This window comes from Orycteropus afer, unplaced genomic scaffold (genome assembly GCF_000298275.1).
Source record: "Orycteropus afer afer isolate SDZICR_OR568_19922 unplaced genomic scaffold, OryAfe1.0 scaffold00059, whole genome shotgun sequence".
Classification (NCBI taxonomy): domain Eukaryota; kingdom Metazoa; phylum Chordata; class Mammalia; order Tubulidentata; family Orycteropodidae; genus Orycteropus; species Orycteropus afer.
The window spans coordinates 3580215-3591869 of NW_006921646.1; the positions used below are offsets into that span (position 1 = coordinate 3580215).

The window sequence follows — 11655 nt, forward strand, 5'->3', positions numbered from 1 at the left end:
CATGGCAAAAAAAAAAAAAAATGCATTGACCCATGTCACTTTAGTTTTGTGTATTTCACTGTACATAAATTATATTTCAATATTTCAATAAAATGTATTAAAAAAAGAATAAAAAAACCTAAGAGACTCACCACGAAAACTACTGGAACTAATTGGGAGATTTAGCATAATGGCAGAATACAAGATCAACATAAAAATATAAGTTGGATTCCTCTACACCAGCAAAGAGATTGCTAAAAAGGAATTAAGGAAATCAGTACTATTTATGATAAAAACCAAACTCACTGCTATTGAGTCAATTCTGATTCATAGTGACCCCCATTGGGTTTCTGAGGTGGTAAATCTTTACGGAGGTAGATTGCCCAGTCTTCTTTCTGCAGAGTGGCTGGTGGGTTTCAACCACCATCCTTCTGATTAGCAGTCAGATAGATGCCTTAGGTACTGTGCTACCAGAACTGGCTACCAAAAAAATAAAATACTTGGGAATAAATCTTACCAGGGACACAAAAGACCTGTTCAAAGAAAACTACAAAGCACTACTTCAAGAAACTGTAAAAGATCTACATAAATGAACTATTGTATGGAAAGTGAATTTGCTCTAAATTTTCACCCAAATCACAATAATTAAAAAAAAAAAAAAAAATCTAGGATATTTGATTGTCACAGTAAAAAACAAACAAACAAACAAACTACATAAATGGAAGAACATGCTCATGGATAGGAACATTGGACATTGTGAAGATGTCAGTACAACCCAAAACAATCTATACATTCAGTGCAATCCCATTCTAGATCCCATCAACATTCTTTAAGGATCTGGAAAAAGCAATCAGTAATTTTATATGGAAAGGAAAGAGACCTTGGATAAGCAAGTACTATTGAAGAAGAGGGAGCTCTGGTAGTGTAGTGCCTAAGGCACTTGACTGGTAACCAGAAGGCTAGCAATTCAAACCCACCAGCCACTCCTCGGAAGGAAAATGGGTCAATCTACTTCCGTAATGATACTGCCTCGGAAACCCAAGGAGGGGTCGCTATGAGTCGGGTCCGACTCAAGGGCACATAACAACAACAACAACATTGAAGAAGAACAAAGGAGGAAGTCTCACACTCTTGGATCTCAAAACCTACTATACAGCCACAGTAGTCAAAACAATCTGGTATTGGTACAACAACAGGAACATAGACCAGTGGAATAGAATTGAGAACCCAGACATAGAACCGTCGACCTATGGTCAGCTGATATTTGACCAAGGGCTGAAATCCATTAAATGAGGAAGAGATAGTAGTGGTCCTGGCAAAACTGGTTATCCATTTGCAGAAAAATGAAACAAGATGCATACCTCACACCATACACAAAACTAACTCCAGGTGGGTCAAAGACTTAAATGTGAAACCTAAAACTATAAAGTTCCTCAAGGAAAACATAGGGGCAAATTCAGGGGTCTTAGTTTATGGCATAAATAGACTGTCAAGCATAGCCCAAAATGCATTTTAGAAGGAAGCCTCTGACCTCTGGGAGGAGTGGGGATTGGAGAGTGAACACACAGGGCCTGCCAAGAGGTTGTAGCAGCAGGTCAGGGAAGAAAAAGTATAGTCCAGGAGGAGGATGGCAGCTGCAGTATAATGTCTCTGAACCTCAGTTTCCACATCTGTAAACCAAGAGGGTTGTGAGGATTTTATGAAGTAATTCATAAAAAGTGCTGCCACATATTAAGTGCCCCATAATTGTTAACTATTATTGTGGCTGGCTTTGTACTATGTGCAGCTAGTATTTGACCCTAGATCCATCTTAATCCAAAGACCTTACTTAACCATGTGAAATGATGAGGTAGATTAATTACATTACTCAAGGGCAGTCTTCTCCTCCCATCACCCTTGCATCCTGGCTTCCTCTCTACTTCTGTAACAGAACCCATGGGGCAGAGGGGTCAGATGGCTGCTGGAGTCCTGACATGATTCTTTATTCTTCCCAGATCACTGAGACTCAGAGGCTGGGGCTGGCCAAGGCCTTAGAGCTCAACACCACCTTCCTGAAGAAGTCACTGCAGGCCGCTCTAAGACATCTGACCTCTTGACTATCTACCAAGGGACCACTCCCATGGACCTCCCTGACCAGATCCCTGAAAGACACTTCTGTCCTGATCAATTTACTCTGACCCTTTGCCTGAGGGTTAAGGCTGAACTTGGCCCTCCCAGGAACAAGCCATCTTCTTTCCACACTTCAGAAGATGGATATCTTGGCTTCCCAACTGGCAGGGCTGCCCCTGGGCTAAGAGGGTGGATTGTCATTTTCAAGGGCTGCTGACCCTCGGCTCAGTCCTTATCACTTCTACCTTAGGCTCCAAGTTCAGAAGCTTTCTGCTAGGACCCCATAGGGTCAGAGCAGCCCGAGTAGGTGTGTGATGCCCCGGGAGTCCCAGAGGACCTGTGTGTTCAACACAGAGCTCTTGTGCTTAAGTGTACATTATGACCATCTGTGTTTTTATATCTGATGAATAATAATTTCTCAAAGGTATTCAATAAAAAGCAAGTTCAATTATGTCTTAATAGAAGGAATGCTTGCCTTCCCATTATCTCTGGGTACTTGTTGACCCCATCCCAGCCTCCACTCGTTGACAAGGGACATCTTTTTCCTAGTGAAATGTTGTAGGGGAAGAAGGTGGTAGAAAATTATTTCTCAACATAGGGGTTGAGTAGTTCATTCAAGTTTTGTGGGCCAGGTGATCTATGATACCATCCACCCCAGCCCTACTAGAGTTGCTTGTTGGGTATGGAAGACCTACCACTAAGGGGAGTGGGGATGGTGTCCTTAAAAGTGGGAGTGACTCAGGCTGGAGTTGGTGAAGGCTTTTGGGGAGGTGACATTTGAGGAGGCATCTGTAGAACTCTGGAGGTTACTGTGGGTGGAGGAAAGAATGGGGCCTGCTGCACAGGAAAGGACAGAAAAGATGATGTGTTATACTGTGGACATACCTATTTTACATTTTTATATTCTCATAGCACCTAGCCCAGAACCATGTTCATACTAAACCCTTGATAGGTAGATGTTATTGAATCAACTTTTTAGTAAAAGTTTTCTACAGCAGCATCCCAGCCCTTTCTCACTGCAGGCATTGATAGGCCAGGAACAGAAGTTTCTTGACACTTCCCTTACCAAAACCTGTTTGGAAACCATGAGTCCCCATTAGAGCAAGATGATGAGAGAGGTTGGTCAGGCCCAGGTCAGGCCTCCTTTTGAGAACTTAGCCAAGACCCCTAGTGGTGCAGTGGTTAAAGCACTTACTTAGCTGCTAACAGTTGTTGTTGTTGTTGTTATGTGCTGTCGAGTCGGATCCGACTCATAGCGACCCCTCCTTGGGTTTCCGAGGCAGTATCACTACAGGAGTAGATTGCCTCATCTTCCTTCCGAGGAGTGGCTGGTGGGTTTGAACCACAGCCTTCTGTTTAACAGTCAAGTGCCTTAGGCACTATGCTACCAGAGCTCCTCTGCTAACAGTAGTGTCAGTAATTTGGTCCATAGGAGAAAGATGTGGCATTCTGTTTCTGGAAAGATTACAGCTTGGGAAACCTTATGGGGCAGTTCTACCCTCTCCTATAGGGTTGCTATGAGCAGCGGAGTTTTTGGTTTTCAGAACGGAAGCTGGGACAAAGGAAGGGAGAAAGTGGACAGCGGAGGTTTCCAAGGACAAACATACCAGAACTGCATGTTCTCAGCGACCGTAAGGTGTGGTAAAGTACTACACATGTATACTCAAGCCCTGGAACCAGCAGCCCTTTCCTAGCTTGGTAGCAGCTGCAAATAGGGATGGAGGTCCAACTCTACGGCACATAGCAACAAACAACAACATTCCCAGGTGCCAGGGGGCCCCCAGGACTGCATCACAGGTCGGTGGTGTGCGCAAGTCTGGCAGTGCTGCAACGCGCGGCACCGCCCTCCAGTGGTGGCCGATGACAGCGCTCTTTGGGACTGAGCGACCCAGTCGCGCGCAGATGGGCCACAGGAACAAGACCTCTCGCGAGAACGGGGCGACTATTTGAACGCATGCGCGAACAGAGCTAGTCTCTTTTCCGGTTACTGCAGCATTAGGAGCCATGAGGTTAGTGGTTATTAAAGTTCCATCTGCAGTAATCCGCCGCTCTTGGTGCCCGCCGGGGATGCGGATCCTACAGGCGAAATCTGGAGGCCTTTACCTGGCTTCACTGCGGGGCATTTCTTGCCAGGGTTCAGCTTAAGGTCTCCTTTCCCGCCAGATCCGGCCCCAAGAGGGCACGTTTTCCCGGGCCATGTGTCTGGCTGTCGGGCTCAAATCGCCCGATTGGTGTTTGGAGTCCCCCCTCGATTCCATGTTGCGCTGTGTTTTGGTCTTGAAACTTAGAGACACTAAGGTCTCTGAGGCTTTGACCACGCCGTGGGTGTTGAATTTGGCGGCGCCCCAGCCCTGAGCGCCCGTATGCCTTCTCTCTCTCGCAGTAGCAAAGTCTCTCGCGACACCCTCTACGAGGCGGTGCGAGAAGTCCTGCATGGGAACCAGCGCAAGCGCCGGAAGTAAGTGTGGGTTTCCTCGGGAGGGCAAGACATGGGGTGGTTTGGAAAAGTTGAGAGTTGCTAACTTTGTTCCGTTTCCTAAGGTTTTTGGAAACGGTAGAGCTGCAGATCAGCTTGAAGAACTATGATCCTCAGAAGGACAAACGCTTTTCGGGCACCGTCAGGTTGGCACCGTTCTGACCCTACCCAGCTCTCATTGCCCCTGTGACTGTCGTCTCCCTTCAGGCTCCAGCTGAGCCCGAGGCAGGCAGCCACTGCAAGTACTGATGTGCACGGGTAGTTCAGAAGCCCCTGCTTCGGGCAGGAGTGGCTAAGCGGACCCCCACCCTGGGTCTTAAAACATGAGGGGAGGCGTGGGGAGGCCCTGGCCGAGCCCGCCGGCTAGTTTGAGAAGCCAAACTAGTTGTTGGTGATGTGGACACTCTGGGTAAGGCTCCATGGCTGCAGTCCCAGACCCTTCACCTGCCTTTGTGACCCAGGGCTGGCAGTGACCCGTTGTGTTCCCAAAACGCAGGCTTAAGTCCACCCCCCGCCCCAAGTTCTCTGTGTGTGTGCTTGGGGACCAACAGCACTGTGATGAAGCCAAGGCTGTGGATATTCCTCACATGGACATCGAGGCGCTGAAGAAACTAAACAAGAATAAGAAGCTGGTCAAAAAGCTGGGTGAGTGCAGCTGGTGTGGTTTTCTATTGGGGGAGAAAGTCGTTAGAATTGTGAGGGAAAGAATCTGTTGTGGTTTCATTTTTGGAGATTTTATTCCATAAGGGAGGGAACCCAGACAGTGGTTCTATCTAAATAGGTGAGATTGAGTTGACTGTCCAGGTGTCAGTGAGTTCTAAATTGACATTTCTACTTCCAAGGTCTGTTTCAATTGCTTTTAATCTGCTCTCTGGTGTAGGCAGTAGTGTGAGATAAGTAAATAGATGCTCAAGTTGTCATGGGTCCAAGATCTTTACACTTAGGAAGTGTGGAGGCAGAATTTGAACCTAGACGGTCTTGACTAGTATGGGTAGGGGTTAGCTTGGTCTTCTGAAACCAGGTTTCATGTGAGTATTGCACCATGCAGAGCTCAGAGGATGGAGCTAGCCAATGGCAGAATCAGCATGCTGGGGATGGGAAGAGAAGGGGGTGCTGGTATTAAGACTTGGCCTTTGGAGGTGGGTGTTGATGGCAAGCTGGTAGAATAGAAGGTCACTGTCACTGTTAAAAAGAGACATAGTTTGTTCACAATGCTCTTTTGGTCCTACCGTGAATACTGAGTTTGGAAGGTGTGGAAGTGAGGCACTGGTCAGTTCCTTAGCATTCTGTGACTGGCTCCCTTTCTTCACCAGCCAAGAAGTATGATGCATTTTTGGCCTCTGAGTCCCTGATCAAGCAGATCCCACGAATCCTGGGACCAGGCCTGAATAAGGCTGGCAAGTTCCCTTCCCTGCTTACCCACAATGAGAACATGGTGGCCAAAGTAGACGAAGTGAAGTCCACTATCAAGTTTCAGATGAAGAAGGTAAGGGATGATTGCTATTGGCATGGTCGTGAAGTTTGCTGACAGGCTATAAAGGGGAGGGGTACTAGGGGCTGCTGTCTCATTCTCTTAATGTGTGTGTTTTGGGATAGTAAAACTTAAGGGTTGCTGAACAGGATTGAAGTTTTTCTAATAATCTGGTTTTGTGGAGTGAGCCATCTGGCTCAGAGTTGCACCCACTCCCCCACACACCCTGGCTGGCATCCCTTTACCGGCCTGACTTGACCCCTGTTTTTCCCTCCCCCAGGTGCTGTGTCTGGCAGTGGCTGTTGGCCATGTGAAGATGACAGATGATGAACTTGTTTACAATATTCATTTGGCTGTCAACTTTCTGGTGTCACTGCTGAAGAAGAATTGGCAGAATGTCCGGGCCTTGTACATTAAGAGCACCATGGGCAAGCCCCAGCGTCTGTACTAAGGCCCAGCTCAATAAACCCGACTGTTACTATCGCCTCTGTGTCTGAGTGACTGAGGTCGGGTGGGGGGGGAGCTTTATTAAGTAGTGTGTGCTGTACAGGTTGTTGGTTTTAGTTGGTAAGTAGTCATTACCTATGCTATAGACAGGACTCATTCCTGCTTTCAAAATCTTGGTTCACATTTCTTTAGATACTTAAAATACATGATGTAGTAGGTTGCTAGGTGACAGAAGCTTTTTAATATCCCTGGGAGGAGCAGTCTATTGGAGTGCAAGGCAGGACCCTCACAAGGAGGACATTGACAACAGCCATCAGTCCCTGGTTAAGCAGATGTTCAGAAAAAACAGGAACAAGTCAGTACAGATTGTAATCTGGAGCCTGGGAATGTTTTCTGGGAGGAGCCAACAGTGATGGAAACTTCCAGGGTCTTTGCCCTAGGCAGGCTCAGTGTCCCTTCCTTGACTTTCTGAAGTGCTTCCTGGAGTTCTTACCTCAAGTACTGGAAAGGTGGCTTTTGGTGTGGGAAAGGGCTGTGATTGCACCTTTGACTTGAATCTGTTTGTTTAACTTAACGTAAATAGAGGAACTAGTTCACCGTTCCGTTTTTTAAGAGCTAAAAGGTTAATCCAAAGCATAAATAAAGATTATTGCTCCAAAATGTACTCTCAAAACAAGCTATAATCTCTTGAAATCACAAATACAAGGTAAGATCTTCACCAAAGATTTGAGTAGTTTTCACCATTTAACTTTCTAAAGAACTTTTAGGTAAGGTGGCTTTAGTCTCATCCCTGGTGGTGAGTGGTAGATTTTCAATTTCAAGGTATTAGACCCACTTTGCTCCTTTCATCTGTCAGTGTAGTGTTTGAAACAACTAACGTTGGACAAAAAGTTCTGGTGGCGTAGTGGTCAGAGCGTTTGACTGCTAACCAAAAGGTTGGCGCTTCACACCCACCAGCTGCTCTGCAGGATAGGACAAAGCAGTCTACTTCCATTAAGATTTACAGCCTTGGAAACCCTGTGGGGCAGTTCCGTGTCCTGAAGGGCCACTATGAGTCAGTTGACTCAATGGCAGTTTGATTTCTGATTTGGTGGTTTGAACAATGTTCCTGGTAAAGTAAGGAGGGAAAGAAACTGGTCTAAAACTAGATATAGAACGTGATCTAAAAAATGTGAGTGAATACGTTTTACACCTTGTCTGTCAGGGGCAAGACGTTGAATGCACAGCAAGAGGAAATGGGTGCAAGAGCATTTGCTCTCTTGGTGTCCAATTCTCAGGGTCAATTCTCAAAGGATCAGAGAGAAAAGCAAATCGCCATTCACAGACCCAAAAGACATTTGTTGCTTCAACAGAATAAACATTGTTATCATGTGAACAGTGTTCCCACCTTCCTTCAGGAACATCATAATGGAACAAAGGTTTCAGGGGCAGTTTCTCATGACCTTCCCAGATAAGATATCCAATAAGTTGGTGTATGTGAGATCAAACATACACCTGGGTTTGAATCATGGCTCTGCCATTGAGCTGCATAAGCCTGTTGAGCAAGTTTTATTAACACTAACCTAAAGGGGATAAACGTGTTGAGTGCTTTGCACAATACCAGGCACTTGGCACTTAGGAAATAGTAACAACATAAAAGGAGTCCCTGTATGGTGCAAAAGGTTAAGTACTCAACTACTAACTGAAAGGTTGATGGTTCAAACCCACACAGAGACTCCTTGGAGGACAGGCTTGGTTATCTACCCTATGGAACAATTCTCTGCACACAAAGGGTCGCCCTGAGTCAGAATCGGGAACTAGCAATGGATGTACATACAAGTGCTCACACGTAAGTGCTAGATGTGTGTACAGATAAACCTTCTGGTCTGGCTCAGTCTGGGAATAGAGTTCAGTGAATGTTGGGGAACAGATGATTCCATTCAAGCAAATTTCCCCAATATTTTGGTTGAGTTTTGGACAGATTGGAGACAATCCTAAGAACATCACAACTCTTGCTGATGTGATGTGCTGTGGAGTTGGACCGACTCAGAGACCCCTCCTTGGGCTTCCGAGGCAGTATCCCTACGGAAGTAGATTGCCCAGTCTTCATTCCGAGGAGTGGCTGGTGGGTTTGAACCGCCAGCCTTCTGGTCAGCCGTCAAATGCTTTAGGCACTATGCTATCAGCCACACCCTCCTGTATGAAATGAACCAAGGATTAAAATCCTTAAATGATTTTGTAAACTAAGGCAAGATAAATGAGTATCTTAGAGCTACTTGGTAACTGGAGTCTTCCCAGATTATTAATTTGAATTTCCTGAATTTAAATAGAAACCATTCCACCTTATAAATCTATTAAGAAATGTATTGGGTAGGAGTCCCTGGGTAGCACAAACGGTTAAGTACTCAGCTACTAAGTGAAAGGTCCACCTGGTGGTGCCTGAAAAGGCTTGGTGATCTGCTTCCAAAAACCAGCCATTGAAAACCCTATGGGGCAGAGTTCTCTGTAACATGAGATTGCTGTGAGTTGGAATTGACTCAGCAGCACCTGATTTTATGCATTAGGTTTGTTGTTGAGTAGATTTTAACTCATGGCAACTCCCATGTGTTACAGAGTTCCTTATTTTGTCCCTGAGTGGTGCAAACAGTTACACGCTCAACTACTAACTAAGAGGTTCATGGTTCAAACCCCCACCTATAGGTACCTTGGAAGAAAGGCCAGCCAATCTACTTCTGAAAAGTCACAGCCTTGAAAACTTGATGGAGTTCAGTTCTCTCATGGGATCTCAATGAGTAGGAATCGACTGGATAGCAACTGGTTTGGTTTTTGGTTTTGTTTTCCCTGCTTTGGGACCTTGGAATTAGTCACCACTATCCTCTAAGTGGAAGTTCTGGTAGCGTAGTGCCTAAGGCACTTGATTGCTAACTAAAAGGCTGGCGGTTCAAACCCACTAGCCACTCCTCGGAAGGAAGATTGGGCAATCTACGTCCATAGTGATTACTGCCTCGGAAACTCAAGGAGGGGTCGCTATGAGTCAGATCCGACTCGACAGCAGTGAATGAACCTGTAAGTCTGCTACATTCACGCACGTGCTTCGGGGTGTGGGCACAAGCAAGCACAGACCACGTTTCAGTTGAGTTCTCTGCATGAGAGCCAGGTTACTCTAAAAAATTATTTGTAGGCCGTTTACTCAGGAGAGGTGTGAAGGCAACACCCCTTGTGATGCTTCAAGCACCCCCCACCACAAACCAGTTGTAGTTGAGTCCATTCTGACTTGTGCTGACCCCACGTGTTGCAGAGTAGAACTGTACTCCATAGGTATCAAGATTGTGACCTTTTAGAAGCATATTGCCAGGCCTTTATTCTGAGGCCCCTCTGGATGGGTTTAAACCATCAACCATTTGGTTCGTAGTCAAGTGCTTAACCATTTGCACCACTCAGGGAGTCCCAAGCACCCACAAGAGGTGGCAGAGACTATTTTCCAAGGTCAGTGAGCCCATTTCTTTTTCTGTAAATCAGGACCAATTCCTACCTCACAGGGATTGTTGTGAAAATTAAGTAATAGGAGGGACAGCTTTCAGCCCAAGGTCTGGCGCCAAGATGATAGGCTACCTGACTAGGTGTGTAGTATCACCAGGCACAGAAGTTCATAGTTAACACAGACCTGGCAATTCTACTAACCTGAAGGTTGGAGGTTTGTGTCCACCCGAGGCACCTCCGAAGAAAGGCAGGGTGATTTACTTCCCAAAAAGCAGCCACTGAAAACACTATGGAGCACAGTTCTACTCTGACACGAGTGGTGTTGCCAGGAGTCAGAATGGACTCAAAGGCTACTAGTTTATCAACACACAGGCTTGGAGTCAGGCAGACCTGCTTCAAATCCTGGTGCGATCCCTGACTGGTTTAACGAGTAGAGCATTTCAACTGGGGCTGGGACCAGAATGACCTACAGGATTCTAGAATAGGGTTGTCAGATTTAGCAAATGAAAATACGGGACAATTGGTTAAATTTGAATTTCAGATAATTTTTTTTTTATTGTTGCATGGGACAGATGCTCAAAGATTATTATCTGAAATTCAAATTTAACTATGTCCTGCATTTTATCTAACCCTATCGTAGTCTCATCTCAATCAGTATTCTGTACTCAATTCTGTTGTCACAGCCCCTCAGGGCCAAATGCTTGGTCCCTCATTCCAGTAACTAGTTAGCTAGACCAATCAATTCTCCCATACTTAACAGCAGTGAAAAGGCTGGATCTGATCACACCCTAAACCAAAGGCCTCATTGGAATAGTGTCCCTTGAGGATCTGTAGGATGGCCTCCTGGAGACTCCATGGCCCTGGCTGTGTGAGCACAAGGTGGCTCAGCAGGAAGAGCAGGCTGGAATGTTATTTCCACTGAGCAGCCATTACTGTGAGAAAGTAACTCATCACCTGTGTGTCAAATAAGGATGATGATAACCAATAGAAGTCACCGTGCCTTGGTCTAGTCTGTGAAGTGTTTGGCTCTGCTCCTATCTCAGTAGCCATGTGACCTTGGACAAGTCACTTCACTTACGAAGGTTATTGTACCTATACTGTAGCATTCAAGCCATTGCTAGGCATGCAGTAGGTGTTCACTAGTGGAAGAATAGAGTGGGAGAAATTTTGTGGTTGACAAAGTTATTTTTTAAAGCATTGTCACCAAATCATTTTTACTTTTTCCTTTCAGTTATTAAATTTTCTTACAACTGACTCTTTCACTGAATTTTAAGTTCCTCAAAGGGAGAGATTGAGTTTGGCATACACATATATTTATTAAAAAAACCAAACCCATTGCCTTCCAGTCAATTCCTACTCACAGCAACCCTATCGAACAGAGTAGAACTGCTTCCTAGGTTCCCAGGGCTGTAAATCTTTACAGCAGCATACTGCCTTACCTGTCTCCCATGGAGCAGCTGGTAGGTTCGAACTGCTGACCTTATGGTTAGCAGCTGAATGCTTTAACCACAGCACCACCAGAGCTCCTTCCCACATATCAAGGGATTTTTATAAACATCATCTTCTTTAATTCTCTTAACAATTCACAAAAATGACTCTAACAGATGTGGAAGTAAGCCTCAGAGATGCAATGATTTACCAAGGGTCCTAGAGTTAACCATCTGAATCTAAAAGGAGCTCTGGTGGTGCAGTGCTTAAGGCATTTATTTGACTG

General features: G+C 45.5%; 2 protein-coding genes across 2 annotated transcripts in view; both read left to right on the plus strand.

Annotated features, from left to right (window-relative positions):
* Positions 1–2075, plus strand: part of FANCE (FA complementation group E) — a 12495-nt gene extending 10420 nt beyond the window's left edge. The window contains exon 9 of the mRNA XM_042780757.1: positions 1974–2075. Coding sequence (XP_042636691.1) covers positions 1974–2075 — 102 coding nt within the window. The remainder of the gene's footprint in view (positions 1–1973) is intronic.
* A 2017-nt stretch (positions 2076–4092) lies between these two features.
* RPL10A (ribosomal protein L10a) lies at positions 4093–6486 on the plus strand. Its single transcript, XM_042780746.1, has 7 exons — positions 4093–4170; positions 4252–4319; positions 4472–4546; positions 4630–4710; positions 5061–5209; positions 5878–6050; positions 6316–6486. The coding sequence occupies exons 1-7, from the start codon at positions 4093–4095 to the stop codon at positions 6484–6486; spliced, it is 795 nt and encodes a 264-aa protein (XP_042636680.1).
* Positions 6487–11655: the final 5169 nt, after the last annotated feature.